This window comes from Rhinatrema bivittatum, unplaced genomic scaffold (assembly GCF_901001135.1).
Source record: "Rhinatrema bivittatum unplaced genomic scaffold, aRhiBiv1.1, whole genome shotgun sequence".
Taxonomy (NCBI): Eukaryota; Metazoa; Chordata; class Amphibia; order Gymnophiona; family Rhinatrematidae; genus Rhinatrema; species Rhinatrema bivittatum.
In genome coordinates, this window is record NW_021820898.1 from 5,537 (window position 1) to 28,242 (window position 22,706).

The following is a 22,706-nucleotide window of genomic DNA, read 5'->3' on the forward strand; positions in this document are numbered from 1 at the left end:
GACAGACACCAGATGATGGAACTGCTTCAATTTTTGGACGCCCCAAAAATCATCGCTTCCATCCCTATTCACCAGGTGTTTCTCGATCTCTTAAAGAAAAACTGGGAATCTCCTTCATCTGTATCACCAGTTAACAAGAAGGCTGACTCCACATATCTCGTCCAGTCAGCACCAGGCTTTCAAAAGCCTCAACTGGATCATCGCTCTGTTGTGGTTGAGTCCGCACAAAGAAAGGCCAAGCGTCTAAAGCCACACTCCTCCACTCCGCCTGTCAAGGACAATAAATTCCTGGACGGTGTGGGACGGAAAGTGTACCATGGAGCTATGCTGATTTCTCGCATAGCCTCATATCAACTCTACATGACGCAATATAACAGAGCCATCCTTAAACAGATGCAAGATTTTGCTGACACATTACCTGACCAATACCAGCCACAGCTTCAGGCCCTTCTTAACAAAGGGTTTGAAGCGGGGAAGCACGAGATCAGAACGGCTTATGACATCTTCGATGCCTCCACAAAGGTTTCAGCTACTGCCATCTCGGCCAGACGTTGGGCTTGGTTAAAGTCATCCAACCTTCGCCCAGAGGTCCAGGATCGTTTAGCGGATTTACCCTGCTTAGGGGACAATTTGTTTGGAGAACAAATTCAGCAAATAGTAGCTGAATTGAAAGATCACCACGAGACGTTGAAACAACTTTTCTTCTGTTCCGTCTGAGGTTTCCTCCAAACAACCACTTAAGAAGGACTCTAAGAAGTCGTTCTTTCGGCCACGCCGTTACTACCCTCCATCGGCCAGGCCTCGTCCAGCTCGATCCTCTACTAGGCCTCAGCCGCGTCAGCCTAGGAAACAAAGGCCTACTGTAGCCCCTCCTCCTGGGCCTGCGGCTGGCCTTTGACTCCCCTGTAGGGAACACATGCCAAACCCCTCTTCCAGACATTCCTGTAGGAGGTCGACTGTACCATTTTCTACAACCTTGGTTGCAGATCACCTCAGATCAGTGGGTGCTAACAATTATCGCACAGGGTTACCACCTCAACTTCATAACTCTTCTGGCAGACTCCCCGCCTCTTCAAGCGTGGAGTCTATCCACCCATTTGGCTCAATTACAACAGGAAGTATCTCTTCTTCTGCAATCAAATGCTATAGAACCCGTTCCTCCCTCTCAACGAGGCAACGGATTCTATTCCAGATACTTCCTAATACCAAAGAAATCAGGGGGACTACGTCCCATTTTGGACCTTCGAGCCCTCAACAAATACCTTCAAAAAGAGAAGTTCAAAATGGTAACCCTAGGCGCGCTGCTCCCTCTGCTACAAAGAGGGGATTGGCTGTGCTCTCTCGACCTCAAGGACGCTTATACCCACATTGCGATCACACAATCCCATCGCAAATATCTGCGGTTTCTAGTAGGCCACGACCATTATCAATACCGTGTCCTACCTTTCGGTCTGGCTTCTGCCCCACGAGTCTTTACCAAATGTCTCGTAGTGGTAGCAGCATTCCTAAGGAAGGAAGGTGTCCACGTCTACCCCTACCTGGACGATTGGCTAATCAGGGCCTCCACCCAACAGATAGCTCAATCCTCCCTAAAATTGACAATTCAAACACTCCTTTCCTTGGGGTTTCTTGTCAATTACGAGAAATCTTGCTTAGTCCCATCTCAAAACTTATCCTTCATTGGGGCAGACTTGGACACCTTACAGGCAAAGGCTTACCTTCCTCTTCAGAGGGTCCACACCCTAATATCCCTGGCTCGCCAGCTCCAGTCTCAGAACACTGCCATGGCTCGCCAGTTCCTCATTCTCCTAGGACACATGGCATCCTCAGTTCAAGTCACTCCCATGACCCGACTAGCCATGAGAGTAACACAATGGACTCTACGACACCAATGGATTCAAGCTTTTCAGCCTCTGTCCTCCATAGTCACAGTCACACAAGCGCTGCGCCTATCCTTAACCTGGTGGACGACTCAGGTCAACCTCCTTCAGGGCTTACCTTTTCTTCCACCGGATCCGCAGGTAATCCTAACCACCGACGCTTCTCACATCGGTTGGGGAGCCCATGTGGACGACTTTCAAACCCAAGGGTTATGGTCCAAAGAGGAAGCCGAACACCAGATCAATTTCCTGGAACTTCGAGCAATCCGCTATGCGCTCCGAACTTTCAAAGATCATCTATTTCATCAGATAATCTTAATCCAGACGGACAACCAAGTGGCCATGTGGTACATAAACAAGCAGGGAGGCACAGGCTCCTTCCTTCTGTGTCAGGAAGCTGCGCAGATCTGGGCGGAAGCCCTCTCCCACTCCATGTACCTCAGGGCCACTTACCTGCCGGGAGTAGACAATGTATTGGCAGACCAGCTGAGCCGTGTCTTCCAACCACACGAGTGGTCACTCGATCCTCTGGTAGCGACCTCTCTGTTTCACAAGTGGGGTTCTCCCCGCATAGACCTCTTTGCGTCCCCTCAGAACCACAAAGTGGACGATTACTGCTCTCTCATTCGGAGCCAGCACTCTCGGCCGAGAGATGCATTCTCCCTCAAGTGGACAACCGGTCTGCTCTATGCATTCCCTCCACTCCCTCTTGTGTCAAGGACTCTCGTGAAGCTACGCCAGGACGGAGGAACCATGATCCTGATAGCACCTTACTGGCCACGCCAAGTATGGTTTCCAATACTCCAGGATCTCTCCATCCGCAGGCACGTTCCTCTGGGAAAGGACCCGCATCTGCTCACTCAAAACGACGGATGCCTCCTCCATCCCAACCTCCAAGCCTTGTCCCTGACGGCATGGATGTTGAAAGGTTAGTCCTTCAACCATTTAACCTTTCAGATTCCGTTTCTCGGGTCCTGATAGCTTCACGAAAGCCTTCCACAAGAAAGTCTTACTCATACAAATGGAAAAGGTACACATCATGGTGCACTTCTCAGTCCCTTGATCCCCTTTCCTGTCCAATCTCCAAATTCTTGGACTATTTATGGCATCTCTCTGAATCAGGTCTTAAAACCTCTTCTATCAGAATGCATGTCAGTGCGGTAGCCGCCTTCCATAAGGGTATTGGGGGTAATCCTATTTCAGTACAACCCCTAGTAACACGCTTTCTTAAGGGCTTACTCCATCTAAAGCCACCCTTGCGTCCTCCGGCCCCATCCTGGGACCTTAACCTGGTTCTTGGTCGTCTAATGAAACCTCCTTTCGAACCTCTGCACTCCTGTGACTTGAAATATCTCACTTGGAAAGTGTTATTCCTTTTGGCTGTTACTTCAGCTCGCAGGGTTAGTGAATTGCAGGCCCTAGTTACCTATCCGCCTTACACTAAGCTCCTGCAGGACCGGGCGGTACTCCGCACTCACCCTAAATTTTTACCTAAGGTAGTTTCGGAGTTTCATATCAATCAATCTATCGTACTACCTATCTTTTTTCCCAGGCCCCACTCCAACTCTGGAGAGCAGACCCTGCATACCCTAGACTGTAAACGGGCTCTAGCTTTTTACCTACACTGTACAGTTTCTCACAGGAAGAGCACTCAATTATTCGTCTCTTTCCATCCTAACAAGTTAGGACAACCTGTGGGTAAGCAGGCTCTTTCCTCCTGGTTGGCGGACTGCATTTCTTTTTGCTATGAGCAAGCTGGCATTCCTTTTCAAGACCGTGTTAAAGCACACTCTGTGAGGGCCATGGCGACGTCAGTGGCACACCTTCGATCGGTGCCGCTTCCTGACATCTGCAAAGCTGCAACCTGGAGTTCTCTCCATACCTTTGCAGCCCACTATTGTTTGGACAAGGCTGGAAGACAGGACTCCATCTTCGGCCAGTCTGTCTTGCGTAACCTTTTTCCAACCTGATGTACCAACACCCTTCCACCTACCTGGTAGGGTGCGGATGCCCTTTCCCAAATTTCTCCTCAGTTGTTGTGCCTGCTGCACACCGTTGGGTACATTTGGTGCAAGTCGGGACATCCTCAGCTCGGTACTCACCCATTTGTGAGGACAACCATCAGAAAGCAAATGTTGCTTACCTGATGTAACAGGTGTTCTCACAGGACAGCAGGATGTTAGTCCTCACGAAACCCGCCCGCCTCCCCGCGGTGTTGGGTTCGTTTTATTTTTACTTTCTAGGCACTGCCTGTAGCTTTGAAAATCAGACTGAAGGGAGACCCCTGCTGGCTGCAGGGTCAGTGCCTTGCTGGGCATGCCCAGTAGGGGCCAGTCAAAGTTCTGTTTAAACTTTGACAGAAGTTTTCCGTGGTGGGCTCCATCCTCGATGTCACCCATTTGTGAGGACTAACATCCTGCTGTCCTGTGAGAACACCTGTTACATCAGGTAAGCAACATTTGCTTTATCCCAGGACAGCAGGATGTAGTCCTCACGAAACCCACCCGCCACCCCGCGGAGTTGGGTCCGATACGTTTTATTATTTTATTTTTGGCTAACGCTTATTGCTACAAAACAAGACTGAAGGGAGACCCCTGTGGCAGGGAATATCATAGCTTGCTGGGCATGCTCAGTAGGCGCTCTGGTGCCACTCAAAAGTTTCAGGGAAACTTTTAAAGAAGTTTTTCCATACATAGGGCTCCATTACCGATGTCACCCATATGTGAGGACTACATCCTGCTGTCCTGGGATAACACCTATTACAAGGTAAGCAATTTTGCTTTCTCTCTCGCACGCACACTTGTTTATGGCACGGTATAAAAGAGCAGGACTTTCCAGTGTCCGGCAGGAGTAGGAGATATTGCCTCTATAGACGTATAGAGTGCTGGACACTGAAAACCCCCTTCTCGCCTTTGCTGACCTGACTCCTTGATACAAGGCTGATGACACGAAGGGTGCTGGATGGTATATGCAATCATGTGGTATGTAAATAACTTTCTGTAAATAACGTATATTACCATGGTGTCACATTAATAAATGATGTCATAGATATTGTATCAGAGTACCTTACTCTCTCATTCCCAACAGAAACAAACAGTCGTGTGCATCCCGGACCGATTCCCCACCACCACCACATAGCTCAACCCACTCAATGGCCAGGCCTCCCCCAACCTCTTGCTATGTGTAAAATAAAAAGAAAACAGCACTGTTGGGCCTGCCACTCCAGCCCTCACCTCTCAGCTAAATCTAAAGCAAAAACGTGCCTTCTCCCCTCCAAATACCTCTCCGCATGTTGGCACTTTCCCCCAGAAAGCCCTCCCATCCACCCAGTACCTGATTTAGGGCCCCCATTTTTTATGCTGGGATTGAAGTGCAATGCAGTCCCTACTATTTCCAGCATTACTCTGGTAATAACGCTGGAGGTGTAATCTATCAAAGTAAATGTATGCTTCAGCGTTATTACCAGAGTAACGCTAGAAGTGGCCAGGATCATATTGCACTGTGATCCTGGCATAAAAAATAGGGGTAGAGGGTGGGAGGGCTTCTGGAGGAGGGTGCCGGCGTGAGGGGAGGTGTTTGGGGGAGAGAAGTTGCGATTTTGCTTTAGACTTGGGAGAGAGGGAGGGGGACCAGCCAGGCACTGCAACACTGTTTTCTTTTTATTTTAGACAAGGAATTGGGGAGGAGCCTGGCTAGCGGGTGGATTGAGACTTGTAGTGAGGGGAGTGGGACTTGGGCTAGGAGGCCAACGGCTTTTGATTTTTTAAATGAGCGCTATTTACCCAGATATTTTTCGAAGATATCTGAATAAGTAGCAAGCTATCCAGTGTAAAAGAGTTGAAGCAGGTCTAAAGTTATCTAGCCAGCTTAACCGGTTATAGTTTAAAATCGACTAAGCCGGATAACTTAACTGGTCCTCGAAATACCCCCAGAATGCCTCTTTTTTATCTGGCTAGATTTTAGGCTGATAAGGGGCTGAATATACAAAACCTTGCCACTTAAAGTTATCCGTTTATATGGCTTTTGAATATTGACCTCTTGAAAAATATTTATTTTTTGATAGACAACTATTTTTTTCTGCAGATTTCTTCCCGTGCTCAGCTTGGTGCCAAGACTGTGGAGTTGTTGGCAAAAGGAAAAAGTATCAGCGATGAACTGATAATTGAACTGGTGGTAGAGGCCCTCAAGTAAGAATTAGTTCCTTTACATTTTAGCTTAAAAGAGAACAGCTTTTTTCTCAGTTTGTAATCACAGTAGACTGCAAAATTATTATAAACTTAGGGGTCTATTTACCTGCCTACATTAAGAATTTACAGCATAGTAAATGCCTTAGCTATACAAGTGTTATCCCGCAATAATGCAAGTGTTGCTTTGAATTCAAATATATGCAAAGCAGTTCATTACTCGGCAATATTATATAAATAAAATAGGGTATCTTTTGTGAAGAATTGCAAGCTGTCTTATGTCCTGGAAAATTAATTACAACTCAGGAGTTGTAGCTAATTTTTCCCGGGAATATTGGGGCACTAATGTGCGCCCAATGCACCCAGAGACATTTCATAAAACACCCTAGCAGCTCAGTACTGGATAAATCCCCAGGGGTCTCTAAAGACTCGCTGTTCTGCCGTTCCATGAGACAGCTGAAGTAAAGAATAAAAATTGAAAAGGTAATGAAGGCTCTGGGTGGAGGCTATGCCCCCTCCCTAAACATCTCTTCTTTGGTAATCAAACTCCCCCAAGTGTTCCCTCCCCAACACTCCCAGGTCCTTACCAGAACTTCCCTTTTGGTCTAGTGGAAGCCCAGCATGTCCCTTGTGGGTCTGGGCTCAGCACTGCCATTTTTCAAAATGGTGCCGACCAGTTCAGGTCCTACTTTTGCCTCTGTCACATGGTGGTAGAGAGGAGTGGGATAGGGGGTCTTGAGAGACATCCGTGAATTTTTTCTGTACTGGGAGGATATGCGGACCTTTAGGGCTAGGGTAGTCATGTGTCCTCCTTTCTCTCAGATAATCCTACTATTTCTACCCCTGTCTGGAAATTTGGCAGCGCTGCCCTTCTGCCCAGTCAAAAAAAAAAAAAACCCTCACTTGAAGGCAGGCAGACTGCAGCAGTGTATGGGAAGGACCAGGAGTCAGCAGGGCTTTTTGGGACATTGGAAGCCATTGGGAAAGCTCTGTGGACCTGAAGGTGAAAACAAATTCAATCTCAGGAAGGGAAAAGTGATTCAGTGAAAACATTTGTGCCAGGGACTTTCGTGAAATAAAGAGGGGATGAGGCAGTTATTATCTGGAAGACAGTTTACAAATTGCAGATGTCTGCTGGGGAGATGGGTAGAAGCACTTGTTGGTTGAGTACATGAGCAATAACACAACAGCAAAAGAGTATATGTGCACAAGTGTGTTATAGAGATAGTGAGTGTATTTCAGCAGTAGAGTCCCTAGACAGAAGTATTAAGAGAGGTGATGGGGAGGTGTCAGGAAGGCATCGATAGATGCCTTCATCAGGGGATCCAGTCGCAATAATCTCGGCATGGCCTCACTCAACTTTGCTTAGCTTTAAAAAATGGTGACTAAGCAAAGCAGAGTGAGGCCATGTTGAGGTTATTGTGACTGGGTCCCCTGATGAAGGTGGCTGCCGATGCCAAAACATTGTTAAATTTGGATTCTTGTTAGAGCACTCATGTTTGGAATGAGTGATTTCAGCTTTAAAAAAAAGTAAAAAAAGTTCTTGTTAAGCAATAACATTTTTTGGGGTAAATAATAAGGATAATATAAGTCCACTGGTAGGAAGGGATGAGGAAAAGGTAAATGACATGTTCCCAAGTGCTTGTTTAATGATACTGGTTGCAGCCCATTGCGGGCAAGAGCCTGTGCATTAAACGTTTTAAGAACGTAAAAAATTTGATACCATTTTCTATTGAATAATAATTTAGATTTTAATCTATGGTAATCACCTCTTTGATATTTCAAAATCAAAGCCATGAAGTCAAAGAATTGTCTGTAGACTCTGGGACAGTCTTATGTCAAGGCACAGATCTGGGGAAGGGTACAAAAATATTGCTGCATTATTGAAGGTCCCAAAGAACACAGTGGCCTCCATCATTCTTAAATGAAAGATGTTTGGAACCACCAGGACTCTTCCTAGAGCTGGCCGTCCATGCAACCTGAGCAATCCTAGTAGAAAGGCCTTAGTCAGGAAGCTGACCAAGAACCCGATAGTCACTTTGACAGAGCTCCAGAGTTCCACTGTAGATATGGAAAAATCTTCCAGAAGGACCACCATCTCGGCAGCACTCCAGCAGTCAGGCCTTTATGATAGAGTGGCCAAATGGAAGCCTCTCCTCAGTAAAAACCACATGACAGCCTGCTTGGAATTTGCCAAAAGGCACTTAAAGGACTCTCAGAGCATGAGAAACAAGATTCTCTGGTCTTATGAAACTCTTTGGCCTGAATGCAAAGTGTAATGTCTGGAGAAAACAAGGCACCACTCATCACCTAGCAAATACCATCCCTATGGTGAAGCATGGTGGTGGCAGCATCATGCTATGGGGATGTTTTTCAACTGTAGGAGCTGGGAGACTAATCAGGATTAATGAATGATGAACAGAGTAAAGTACAGAGAGATCCTTGATGATAACCTGCTTCAGAATGCTCTGAACCTCAGACAGGGGCAATGATTCATCTTCCAACAGAACAACAACCCTAAGCACACAGCCAAGATTATGCAGGAGTAGCTTCAGGACAAGTCTGTGAATGTCCTTGAGGGTTGTAACCAGAGCCTAAACTTCAGCCCAATCGAACATCTCTTCAAAGACTTGAAAATAGCTGTGAATCAACGCTCCCCATCCAAGCTGACAGAGCTTGAGAGGATCAGCAGAGAAGAATGTGAGAAAATCCCCAAATCCAGGTGTGCCAAGATTGTAGCGTCATAACAAAGAAGACTTGAGGCTGTAATCGCTGCAAAAGGTGCCTCAACAAAGTACTGAGTAAAGGGTTTGAATACTTTTGTAAATGTGATTTTTTTTTTTAATTAATTTACACAAATTTCTACAAACCTGATTTTGCTTTGTCATTATGGGGCATTGTGTGTAGATTGAGAAGGGAAAAATGCATATTAACAAAGAGGTAGGCGATCTATAATAGCCGTAAGGTAAACACAAACAATAGATGCCTGATCTTTTTCCAAATGTTTATTAAGCAGAGACGTGTTCAAAAATCGCCCGACTCAGGCCGAGTTTCGCGGTTCAAAAACCGCTGCCTCAGGGGCTACAAACAAACCAATGTTTGTTAATTTATTGTTAATTTATGTTTGGTTTGTTTGTAGCCCCTGAGGCAGCGGTTTTTGAACCGCGAAACTCGGCCTGAGTCGGGCGATTTTTGAACACGTCTCTGCTTAATAAACATTTGGAAAAAGATCAGGCATCTATTGTTTGTGTTTACCATAAAAATGCATATTATCCATTTTAGAATAAGGCTGTAATGTAACAAATTGTGGAAAAAGTGAAAGGGTTTGAATACTTTCTGAATGCACTTGTAAATCAAATGTTGCGGGCCCCGGAATCCTGGAAACCCATCTGGGGAGCGGCATGGGAATCCAAGGCAAGATTTGGGACATGTCAAGTGCCAGTCTTCTGCCAACCCAGCCCCTTTCCCCTCAGGTTGTGTCCTTGGGTTCTGGGGGCCAGTAGGTCTCTGTGGCAGTGGTACCTCATAGAGATGAGTCCACACAGACAAGGCTTGCACAAGGCAGGCTGGAGAGAAGGCTGGTTAGACTTGGCAAGATGGACCAGTCAGGCTTGGCTGCCAAGACAAGGCAAAGCTGAATACTAAGCAAGACCTGAAACTAACACGACAAGGGTGACACAAGGTAAGGACAAGACTCTGGTACAGGTAGGCCTGGATGGGATACAGAAATAGACAGGACAAGATTATGGTACTGGCAGGACTGGATAGGATACTGGAACAGACAGTACAAGAACAAGGCAGACAAGGGAAACACTAAACAAAAACACTGAAGTCCAAAGGTAGCATTGTAATTGATAGAATAGGCCCCAAGGTCCAAGGCAGGATACAAGAAAGAATAGGCCAAACAGCCTCAAGACAGGAAACAAGTCAATAAAGGTGCGAGGGCCTCAAGGCAAGGCATAAGGCTCATAGGCCACATGTCAAGGCAATAGAGAAGGCGCTTAGGCCAGAAGGACAGAACAAGTGTCAAGTTACAGAGCCAGAAGTGACACCATGAAGAGCTTCTGACAAGGCAATGTTACATAGAGCTGGGACTTGGGCATGGCAAGAGCAGTGAGGAGTAGCTTGACAAGACTAGTGATGAGGCACACTGAGGGCCTCTGCTGGAAGGGAATTATCAGACTTGAATTCTTAATATGCTGTAATCTACATTATAGTAATAATTTGTAATGTATCTATGCAAACGTTTACATATTCAAATGTATTTTTTTGCTAATTATATATGCAAATTCAGTGCAAATTTTTATCCTGCATTTTGTTGTCCTTTCTGGAGTTGAGTGTCCTCCTTTTCATATACTCCAAATTGACCAGCCTAACTAGGGCCCTTTAAAACAATGGCGTCCCAGAGCTGCAGGCTGCCATTGCGTGGCATTCTTTGGGAGATTCTAACCCACAGTATTTTTAACTGCTGTATTTTCCCCCTCCGGGGAAATAAACTGCACCAAACTAGAACTTGTTACTTGTAACCTACAAATGCATATTGATGTTAAATTCAAACCGCCTAATATGTTCCCAATAGACAAGCTTAACTTACACGCATAGGGGCGGATTTTAAGAGCCCTGCGCGCCGGTGCACCTATGTTCAATAGGCCTACCGGTGCGCGCAGACCCCGGGACTCGCGTAAGTCCCGGGGTTTTCCGAGGGGGGCGTGTCGGGGGCGGGCCCGATCCGCGCGGCGTTTTCGGGGCAGGACGTAGCGTTTCGGGGGCGGGCCCGGGGGCGTGGTTATGGCCCGGGGCGGTCCGGGGGCGTGGCCGCGCCCTCCGGACCCGCCCCCAGGTTGCATCCCAGCGCGCTAGCGGCCCGCTGGCGCGCGGGGGTTTACGTCTCCCTCCGGGAGGCGTAAATCCCCCGACAAAGGTAAGGGGGGGGTTTAGACAGGGCCGGGCGGGTGGGTTAGGTAGGGGAAGGGAGGGGAAGGTGAGGGGAGGGCAAAAGAAAGTTCCCTCCGAGGCCGCTTCGATTTCGGAGCGGCCTCGGAGGGAACGGAGGTAGGCTGCGCGGCTCGGCGCGCGCCAGCTATACGGAATCGGTAGCCTTGCGCGCGCCGATCCAGGATTTTAGCGGATACGCGCGGCTACACGCGTATCTACTAAAATCCAGCGTACTTTTGTTGGCGCCTGATGCGCCAACAAAAGTACGCCAAATCGCGCTGTTTGAAAATCTACCCGCTAGTTTATTGTATTAAATTGTTACCGTACTATGATGGCACATGATTAATTTGTAATCTATACCACTCTTATTTTCATTATCGTGCCTTGCCGTAAACCGTTGTAATGGTTATCTAACTTAACGACAATATAGAAGAGTGTTTAAATAAATAAATAAATAAATAAATAAATAAAATATAAAAAATGACCCCTTTAGATTGCAAACCCTCTGGGGACAGGGAAATTGCTAGGGTATCTGAATGTAACTTAGCTTGAGCTACCAATGAAAAATCATGAGCTAAATAAATAAAATATATATATTGTTTAACAAATTGTGATTAAAAATGATAAGAAGAACTTGAACAATATGATTAGTGGAATAGCATTTTCTAGACAGAGCACTATCCTAGAATGCCATGGTCCACACATTGTAAACAAACAGCCAGCTGGGATAAGTGTTAGCACACAGAGGTCTATATAACGGCTCGGTAAGTTAGACAGATAAACTTGTCTTCCTAACTTAGCTTATGTATTCAGTGGTGATATATCTGTTGTCATAAAATTAGCCAGATAACCTGTCCTAAAGTTAGCCAGATAATCTTTACAGGATGACCAGACCACACTGGACAACTTATCCAGCTGATTCAGCTCCTCCCAGTTATGTCCCTAGAACGCCCATGACTTATCTAGCCACATTTTAGCCAGATAAGTTATCTGGATAGAATTTAGACAAATAAGTGCCCAAATATTAATTTAGTTTGATAACTACTGAGTTATCTGGCTAAATGTTTCTGAATATGAACCTTATGGAGTTTAAAAGCATGCCTTTTCCCTTAGTTGCATTTTCTAAGTGATTCCTGGGTCTCATTCTATTTTTAATTAAAGTGAAAGCAGGAGGGAGAACAATATCTGAAACCAAATCTTTATCCTTGATGTGGCAGCACACATCCTATTCTGTTGATACTATCACAAAATTCTTCTATTTCAATGTATGAAAGTTTTGCTTCATTTCTCCACAATATAAAAATTGCTGCAATTTAACTTTCATGTTTATCCCTTTGAAAATATTGGGATATTTTAATTCTTACAAACAAAGGGGTAGATTTTCAGACATACGCGCGGGTATAGATTTGTTCGCGCAACCTGGTGCGAACAAATCTACGCCCAATTTTATAACATGCGCGTGCAGCCGCGCGCATGTTATAAAATCCAGGGTCGGCGTGCACAAGGGGGTGCACTATTGTGCAACTTGTGCGCGCCGAGCTGTGTAGCCTTCCTCCACGTAGCTTTCCTCCGTTCCCTCCGAGGCCGCTTTGAAATCGGAGTGGCCCTGGAGGGAACTTTCCTTCCGCCTCTCCCCACCTTCCCCTCCCTTCCCCTACCTAACCCGCCCCCCAGCCCTATCTAAACCCCGTCCCTGACCTTTATCGTTGAAGTTATGCCTGCCTCTGGGCAGGCATAATTTGCGTGCGCTGGCTGGCTGCTGGCGTGCCATCCCTCGGCAGGGCCGTAACAGAGGAGGCCTCGACCCCGCCCCCAGATCGGCGCCCCACCCACGTCCTCACCCACGGAACCCCCGACCTGCGCCCCGCCCCCGGACCTGCGCCCTGCCCACGTCCCCGCCCTCGGAATGCCCCTTTTTCGAAGTCCCGGGAGATATGTGTGTCCCGAAGCTTGCGCACGCCGCCGAGCCCATGCAAGATAGGCTCGGCGTGCACAGGGGCAGTTTTTCTGGGGTTACGCGCTTAACCCTTTGAAAATCTGCCCCAGAATGTTTGTACAAGAAGAAAAAAAACCCAAACCTTTGTGATGCCTTCCCTATGGTATTTCAAAATGTTTTTTTGATCCTTTTTAATCTTGTTTTAAAATAGTTTCTTGAAGATGCTGTACTTACAATAATCATGGGATATGAGTTAAAGTACATATTATTCATATTTTATAACATTCCTATGGTATATGTTATTGTTTTCAAAGTATAAATTCTTTCTTTAGGGGGTAGCAAAGAGCAGCTATGTGGGGCTGTGAGCAGAGCACATCCCACTTATGGCTGAGAAGAGTAGAGACTCGGCAGGCCGCGAGCGGAGGTTATCTTGCTCACAGCCGAGAGGAGTAGAGACTCAGTGGGCAATGAGCGGTGCTTCTGTTTGTGTGTGTTTGTGTGTGAGAGTGAGAGGGATTGTGTGTGTGTATGAGAGAGCAGTGGTGTTAGTGAGAGAAAGGGAGGGTGCATGTATGAATGAGACAAGGAACCTAAGTGTGTGCCTGTCTGAGTGAATGAGGTCGGGGCCTGGATTTGGGGGAGGGGGGGGGGGGCAGAGGAGGGTGGGGAGAGGGGGAGGCCGCAAGGCAGAAGGTTTACCTAGGACGCCTAATACCCTTGCATTGGCCTTGGCTATTAGGCTACTATAATACATCTACATTTTTTACAATTCTTTATATTTGTTCTCTAGTAAAATCCCACAGGGCCATGGATGGATCATGGATGATTTCCCAAAGACAGTTAATCAAGCAAAACTTCTTCACGAAGCTCTGACGGGGAAAGATCCTGAAAAAGTTGGCAAAAAGCCCAAAAAAACCTTGTTGGTAACTGATCCCATGGATTCACTATATCCACCTGTACTGCTACCTGGACTTGACTTTGCTGTGCTATTAGATATTTCTGACAATGAGGTGCTAAAACGTGCTACAAATATACAATGTAAGTGCTGAACTAAATAACTCTATTATAATACATTGTTTTTGCCTGCGTCCTGAAAATGCATATATATGTAAATGCATATATATATTTATAGAGAGAGAGAGATACAAAAGAACAGGTAATATGTAATTATACAAGGTGCTCAATAAACAAGCAGAAAAACTTTCCAACGAAATGGACAAAAGAACACTTGAATTGTTGATATGGTATTAATTAAAACAGAAATCTTCATTAATCATTCACAGAAAAATACAATTAAAATAAATGAACACCTTAATGTTAACAAATGTGGCACAAACTGTCAATCATGTGACCCTTATTCAAGTAAGTACTGATAAGTTAAACATGGATCAATTGCAGACTGTGCACTCCTATGGCGTGAGTGCTAATACTTTTGTTGTCAACACTTGGCCATCATGGCACAATTACTTTCAAATAGACCTAAGTATGTTATAACAATAATGAACACGAAAACGATTTAAACATGAGATATGCTTTACCTTGACAAATACAATGACAATGTTGGAAAGTACAAAAAATAAGTAGCCAGTCTATTATCCAAAAATTGCTTGCAATAAATCAGAAAATAAATAGATAAGGTGTTCCTTCTGGGTATGGTGTCAATTGCCCCGACAAGGCCCTTGTTTCGCCAAAAGTGACTTCCTCAGGGGAGAACCCCTGATATAAAGTACATCCGATGATCTTCGGTAGGCTTCTCATCTAACAAGGAGAGAAACCTGCCAGTGAGAATGCACAGCAGGAGGAAGGCTTAGCCATGGTAAATACATTTTCAGTTGTGATCCTTACCACGAGGCATCCTGAAGAGGGGGTCTGTCTATGTTTTCAGACACATTGAGATGTGCATTTCTCCTTTCCTGACTGTCACATTCCTTCAGTGTGTTGAGTTAAGTCTGCTTCTGCGAAAGGGAACTTGCTTGTTATAAGCAACACTCTCAGCTTCACTGAAAAACATCACAGCTGTTTGTTTTTTACAATCCAAACAGACTTGGCATTGCTGTCATGCTGTCTGGGGTCAGGGAATAACTCCTCAGGAGCAGGACAATTCTGCAGGGCTGGACTTCAGTTTATCTTCTGCCTAGCCAGCCCCTTCCCCCACAGGTTGAGCCCTTGGGTTCTGGGGGCCGGTAGGGCTTGGCTTCTTCGGCAGAACATCATGGCTGAAAGTAAGTCAGGCTTGATGAGGCAAGTCAGGCTGGATGAAACTGAACAAGGTAGGGCAGGCACAATCAGGAACAGAGGTCAGGCAGAGGCTGGATGTTGTGGCAGATACAGGTTGGAAGTTGAGGACTGGATACTGGAGCAGGCTGGACAGACGCAGGCTGGAACTGAGAGCTGAATACTGGGCACAGGCTAGGACTGGATACAGACACAGGCGGAGCAGGATAATGAGTTAGGGGCTGGGGACTGGAATAGGTTCAGGCTGGGACTGGACACACGCTCAGGCTGGTGACTGGACTACACAGCCCCATGCTGGGGACTGGAACTGGATTCAGAGTGGGGCAGGACTAGGCAATGGCAAGGCATGGAATTGATACTAGAAACTGGGCTGGGCAGGACAGACAAGACAGACAAGGACAGGACCAGACAAGGGCTAGACAAAGACAGTACAGAACAAAGAGCACTGAGACCCGAAGGCTGCAATGCAAAAGGCCTGTAGGCCAATAAGCATAAGGCCTGAAGGCCACTAGGTAAGGAAAGGCCTCAAAGCAAGGCACAAGGTGGGAGGAGGCCTGGGGACCACAAGGCAAAGGAAAGCTTGAGTAGAACACAGAGCAAGGTGCAGGATATGAGCAGACCCGGAGGCTTCAAGGCAAGGAAAGGCCTGAGTAGGCCACAGATCAAGGTACAAGGTAAGAGCAGGCCAGGAGGCCACAAGGTAAGAAACAAAGTTTATCCCAGGACAAGCAGGATGATAGTCCTCACATATGGGTGGCATCACTGGACGCTGCCCTATCACGGAAAACTTTCTGTCAAAGTTTCTAGAAACCTTTGACTGGCACACTGAGCCCACTGAGCATGCCCAGTATGCCATGATAACTCGAGCCACAGGGGTCTCCCTTCAGTCTTCTTTTTTCCGCGCTGCAGTAAGTCTCGCGGTGAAGGAGTCCTGTGTGATACTTCACACATTTTTATCTCACGGAAAAAGTTGAAAAAAATTCTCAAATTTAATCCCCTTCATGGGGGTTCTCCCATTTTCCATCGATTGGTTAGTAAAGTTTTTGTCGCAGTCGATACCGTTCCGAATTTTCTTGTCAGAAAGCTGTCGACGGCTGTCCGGCCTTCAGAATGACAGCGGGGTTTAAAAAATTCCCAAATTGTCCTCGGACAATGTCCATCACCGACCCTCATGTTGAGTGTGTCCTGTGTTTAGGCGAAGGACATAGTGTCGCCACATGTCCACAATGTGCCAAGATGACGGCCAAAGGCAGACGGGCCCGTCTGGAAAAGATGGAAACCCTATTTCATATTCAGCTACTTCCAGTGACGTAGACATCGACACAGTCGTCACCGGCAGGAGCGGCTAAAAAGTTAGTAATTAAGACCAAGCGGCGTCCTGATGGCAGTGGTGACCGACCATCCCCGACTCCATCTCGGTCATCGATTAAATCAACCTCGGAGCTCGAAAAGAAAGGCACCGAACATCGTGAAAATCATCGGCACCAATATTCACGGATTTCTACCCCCGATGTCGGCTTGATTCTCGTAGCTGTTTCGATATCCATCGAGCCACCACCGAAGAGGACTAGAGTAGAAGAGCCGTCGACGCCCTCGATGCCTCTTACTCCAAGGCAATCCATACCGATATCGGTGCCGGATACTGTTCCACCAGGAGCCCTGTGGAAGAGCCAGTTCCACCTTCTCTGCCACCCCCTATAGCTGCTCTGACCTCACCAGCTACATGGGAGGAACTGGACGGATTCATCCACCAGGCAGTAAGGGAAGCTTTGCGAGATCTTCATCCATCGGTGCCGATGCCAGCACTGGCACTGATGCCCACACCGACACCAATGCCAGCACCGATGCCAATGCCGGACCCATCGATGTTCACTCCGCTACTCGCTAAACCCGATGCCCTGATCGGTGCCCTGCCGATGCCACTACTACCATCGGAGCCGAAGACACCGATTGTCCAACCAATACCAATTCCTGATCCTCGGGATGACAACGCCTCAGATAATTCACTGATGCCTGAGCCAATACTGGAACCGTCGGGAATTTCTCAGCCGAGGCGCCCGATTACTCCATCGGTGCCATCAATTCCGCATCAACCTCCATCGATGCCACCGACAAAACCATCAATACCTTTATATCCTTTGATGCCGTTTTTCAGCCCTCACTCCACTCCTCCATGGCGTACTTTATCAGACACATGGGAGGATGTGGACACCGATTTTTCCTCAGAAGATGTATTATCGGATCCATCTCCACCAGAAGAAAGAAGGAAGTCACCACTTGAGGACCTCTCCTTTTCCAATTTCGTGAAAGACATGTCAGATACAATTCCTTTCCAGTTAGTAACTGAAGAAGACACAAGGTAAAAAACTCTGGAGGTTCTACAATTTGTAGATCCCCCTAAAGAGGTGCTTGCCATACCAGTGCATGAAGTCCTCATTGATATCCAGCATAGACTGTGGGAGCATCCTTGTTCAATTCTACCAGTGAACAAGCGGACTGATGCCACTTACTTAGTCCAACATATACCAGGTTTTCAAAAACCTCAACTCCCACACCAGTCTGTAGTGGTGGAGTCTGCCCAAAAAAATCCAAAAGAATCCGCCCTCATTCATCCACACCTCCTGACAAGGAGCAAAAATTCCTAGATGGTCTGGAGCAAAAAAATGTTCCAATGTTCCATGCTTGTCTCCAGAATTGCATCATACTAATTATATATGACGCGATCCCAACAACATTTATGGACAGGGATGCAGGAATTGTCTGAATCTCTGCCTCAGCAACAACAAGAGGCCTTCAATAATATTACTCATAAGGGCCTTGGAAGCAGGTAAGCACAAGGTGCGTGCAGCTTATGACTGCTTTGAAACATCTTCCAGAATGGCAGCAACAGGGATTAGCTTCGGGAGATGGGCTTGGCTAAAGGCTTCTGACCTCAGGCTTGAGGTTCAGGACAAATTGGCAGACCTGCCTTGTACTGGGGACAATCTTTTTGGAGAGAAGGTACAAGATGCTGTTGCGCAGCTCAAGGAACATAATGAGACACTGCGACAACTCTCCACTGTTCCATCAGAGACTTCATCTTCTGCAAAACACTCAGCCAGAAAAGATACTAGGAAACCTTATTACAGACCATGAAGGTATTATCTTCCAGCACCTCATGGTAGGACAACAAGGCCATCCCAGAGAGGTCAATCCAGGCAACCAAGGGCATCTATACCTCAGCCTCCCCCTCAGACAGGCCCAGCATCTGGGTTTTGAAAACCTGCCAGAGAACAGCAGCCAGTCCATGAACCCAAACCCGGATGTACTAGTTGGAAGCTGAATCTCCTTCTTTCTACCCAATTGGTTAAACATCACAACAGATCAATGGGTTCTATCCATAATAACACAAGGTTACCATCTGGATTTTCTCACAGTGCCCAAGGACTCTCCACCAAAGTCTCTTTGGGTACACAAGGATCATACCACTTTTCTGCAAACAGAATTATCCACCCTCCTGAGAGCCAGGGCCGTGGAACCAGTTCCCCGACCTCATCAGGGTAGAGGATTCTACTCCCGCTATTTTCTCATTCCAAAGAAAACAGGAGGACTACGTCCCATCTTAGACCTCCGGAATCTCAACAAATGTCTGCGGAAAGAAACATTCAGGATGGTCTCCTTAGGCACCATGCTTCCCCTTCTTCAAACAGGAGATTGGCTCTGTTTTCTGGATCTTCAAGACGCTTATGCTCACATTCCAATATTCAAAGTGCCTAACGGTGGCAGCGGCCCATTTATGCAAGAAAAGCATACACGTTTTTTCCTTATCTGGATGACTGGCTTATCAAAAGCCAATCAAGACAAGGAGTTCTCAACTCTCTCAAGCTCACAATCAATCTGCTTCACTCATTGGGATTTCTAATCAACTACCAAAAATCCCACCTCATACCATCTCACCTTCTACAGTTCATCGGAGCAGAATTGAACACCACCGTATCAAAAGCCTTCCTTTCAAAAGACCGCGCAGACACACTCTCCAGATTAGCAAATTCTCTGCGAACAAAGGAAATGGCGACAGCCCATCAGTTCCTAACTCTGCTGGGCCACATGGCTTCCACAGTCCATGTCACTCCTATGGCCAGGTTAGCCATGAGAATAACGCAATGGACATTGAGATCACGGTGGCTCCAAGCCATTCAACCACTGTCATCTCCAGTTCAAATAACCCACCAGTTACGTTCATCTCTCCTCTGGTGGACAAACACGAACAACTTGCTCACAGGACTATCTTTCCAGCACTCAGTTCCACAAGTAACCTTAACTACAGTTGCATCCACCTTAGGTTGGGGAGCGCATGTAAACCATCTTCAGACTCAAGGTACTTGGACAAACCTCGAAGCAACATTTCAAATCAACTTCCTGGAGCTTCGAGCTATATGGTATGCTCTCTGGGGTAGATTTTCAAATAGCGCGATTTGGCGTACTTTTGTTGGCGCATCAGGCGCAAACAAAAGTACGCTGGATTTTAGTAGATACGCGCGTAGCCGTGCGTATCCGCTAAAATCTGGGATCGGCGCGCGCAAGGCTATCGATTCCGTATAGCCGGCGCACGCCGAGCCGCGCAGCCTACCTCCGTTCCCTCCGAGGCCGCTCCGAAATCGGAGCGGCCTCGGAGGGAACTTTCTTTTGCCCTCCCCTCCCTCACCTTCCCCTCCCTTCCCCTACCTAACCCACCCGCCCGGCCCTGTCTAAACCTCCCCCCTTACCTTTGTCGGGGGATTTACGCCTCCCAGAGGGAGGCGTAAATCCCCACGCGCCAGCGGGCCGCTAGCGTGCCGGGACGCGACCTGGGGGCGGGTCCGGAGGGCGTGGCCACGCCCCGGGCCGTAACCACGCCCCCGGGCCCGCCCCCGAAACTCTATGGCCCGCCCCGAAAACGCCACGCGGATCGGGCCCGCCCCCTCGACACGCCCCCCTTGGAAAACCCCGGGACTTACGCGAGTCCCGGGGTCTGCGCGCATCGGTAGGCCTATTGAACATAGGCGCACCGGCGTGCAGGGCCCTGCTCGCCTAAATTTGCCCGGATTTAGGCGGATTTAGGCGAGCAGGGCTCTGAAAATCCGCCCCTCTATGCGTTCAAGGACTGCCTTTTGTTGTGTCCGTCGGTCGCAGCAGCTGTGACCGCTCTGTCTCACCTCTCTTCTACCCTTTTCCTCCTCCCTGGGAAGGATGGCTACCTCCAGTGCTGATTGCCGAAACCCTCGGCATCTCCGACACAACATGGGTGTCCCCATCCGCCATGCTTCTTCCTGAGGCCTCCTAGGCGTGCGCACGCATGCCACCTACGCTTTTGAATACGTCATGGCGGGAACTTCGGGGGCGTCCCCACCACATGATGTCAGTACCTCCAGGTATTTAAACCTCCGCTTCGCTACAGCCCAACGAGTTAGCAAGGACTTCGGTTTTGCTACTCTGACCGCTTCTAAGCTGCTCACTTGAATTTCTCTCTACCCTCCTGGGTAACTCGCTTGTACGGAAGCTCTGGGTACAACTCCTCGGGGGCCCCTTGCTTCTGTCTGCCCTTCGGGGTTCAACTACCTAACCTAAAGACACCCGCTCCTCAGGGGTCCTATGTACTTTCTTCCAGGATCCTTCGGTACTCCTAGGTACTCGCTCCTCGAGGGCCTATCCTGCTCAGGTTATCTTGCACCTCAGACCTCGGGTCCCTCTCTCCATTCTTCTACCAAGGATGTTACCAGCACTGCCACTCTGTGAGTATCGCTGCACTCCAGCTCTCCTTATTCCACCCTTCAGGTTCGGCTTATCCCGCACTGCGGAACACTACCCAACCTTGCTACATCCGGGTGAGACCATCATCTATTGAGACTGTCTGAACTTATGGTGATATTGCTGGCTTTCAATACTATCCCTTCATTGAAGCTAGATTCAATTTACATCAGCAGTACAATAAAGCTTTCTTTCCTCAGTGTCTGCTTACTAGAGTCTAGCCTATCATTGTGGTTCCCCACGGGGCCCCTCCCCATGAGAGGAGTCATCGCCACTTCGACCAAGAGTCCACAATATGCCACAAACCCAACTCCTTTCACACAAGACTGTTCTAATACAAACAGACAAACAGTTGTCATGTGGTACCTGAACAAACAGGGAGGTACGAGCTCTTATCTCCTTTGCCAAGAAGCCACACAAATTTGGGACTGGGCCCTGACACATTCCATGTTTCTCTGGGCCACTTATCTAGCAGGCATACACAACATAGTTGCAGATCGACTTAGTCTTCAGTTCCATCCCCACAAGGTCCCTGGATCCATTCGTGGTAACCAGAATATTCCAACGTTGGGGTCAACCAACAATGGACCTCTTTGCAACCGAACTAAATTACAAAGTGGACAGATTTTGCTCCCTGCACAAACAGAGAAACCACTTAGTCAGGGAAGCCTTTGCTCGCCCCTGGAACTCAGGCCTTCTATACGCCTAGCCCCCGATACCGCTAATAACCAAAACTCTAGTGAAGCTACAACAGGACAAAGGGTCAGTGATACTCATAGCCTCATATTGGCCTCAACAGGTGTGGTTTCCCATACTTCTCGACCTCTCAATCAGGGAGTCAGTTCGCCTGGGCACAGCACCCACTCTCATAACTCAGAATCAGGGCAGGTTGTGCCATCCCAACCTTCAAACCCTATCCCTCACAGCCTGGATGTTGAAATGTTGATCCTACAACCTCAATCTTTCAACTAATGTCTCTCAAGTGTTTGTAGCTTCAAGAAAACCTTCCACACGAAAATCCTATCGTTGTAAGTGGAAAAGATTCACCACGGTGTACGCAGAAAAGTATTGACCCTTTTTCCTGCCCCACAACATCTTTATTGGACTATCTCTGGCACCTTTCAGACTCTGGTCTCCAGACTACATCAGTAAGGGTACATCTGAGTGCCATCTCAGCTTACCACAAAGGCGTAGGGGATGCCCCGATATCAGTGCAATCCCTTGTCAGTAGATTTATGAGAGGTTTAATTCAGCTAAAACCCCTGTTACAGCCACCAGTCACAGGATACTGAGGGAGCTCAGAGATGTGCTGGCGGTCTGCTGTGTGACCTGTTCAATAGATCCCTAGAAACGGGAGTGGTGCCGAGTGATTGGAGAAGAGCGGTGGTGGTCCCGCTTCACAAGAGTGGGAACAGAGAGGAGGCTGGTAACTACAGACCGGTTAGCCTCACTTTGGTGGTGGGAAAAGTAATGGAGTCACTGTTGAAAGAGAGAATAGTGAACTATCTACAGTCGGGAGAATTGATGGACCAGAGGCAGCATGGATTCACCAGAGGAAGATCCTGTCAGACAAATCTGATTGACTTTTTTGACTGGGTAACCAAGGAATTGGATCGAGGAAGAGCGCTCGATATCATATACTTGGATTTCAGCAAAGCTTTTGATACGGTTCCGCACAGGAGACTGGTGAATAAAACGAGAAGCTTAGGAGTGAGTGCCGAGGTGGTGACCTGGATTGCAAATTGGTTGACGGACAGAAGACAATGTGTG

At 47.5% G+C, this 22,706-nt stretch overlaps 1 protein-coding gene across 1 annotated transcript in view; it reads left to right on the forward strand.

Moving 5' to 3' along the window:
• Positions 1-5,963: 5,963 nt before the first annotated feature.
• LOC115082267 (sperm flagellar protein 2-like) overlaps positions 5,964-22,706 on the forward strand; it is a gene marked incomplete at both ends in the record, with an annotated part of 124,941 nt that continues 108,198 nt past the window's right edge. Inside the window, 2 exons of the mRNA XM_029586513.1 lie at positions 5,964-6,067; positions 13,726-13,973. Coding sequence (XP_029442373.1) covers positions 5,964-6,067; positions 13,726-13,973 — 352 coding nt within the window. The remainder of the gene's footprint in view (positions 6,068-13,725; positions 13,974-22,706) is intronic.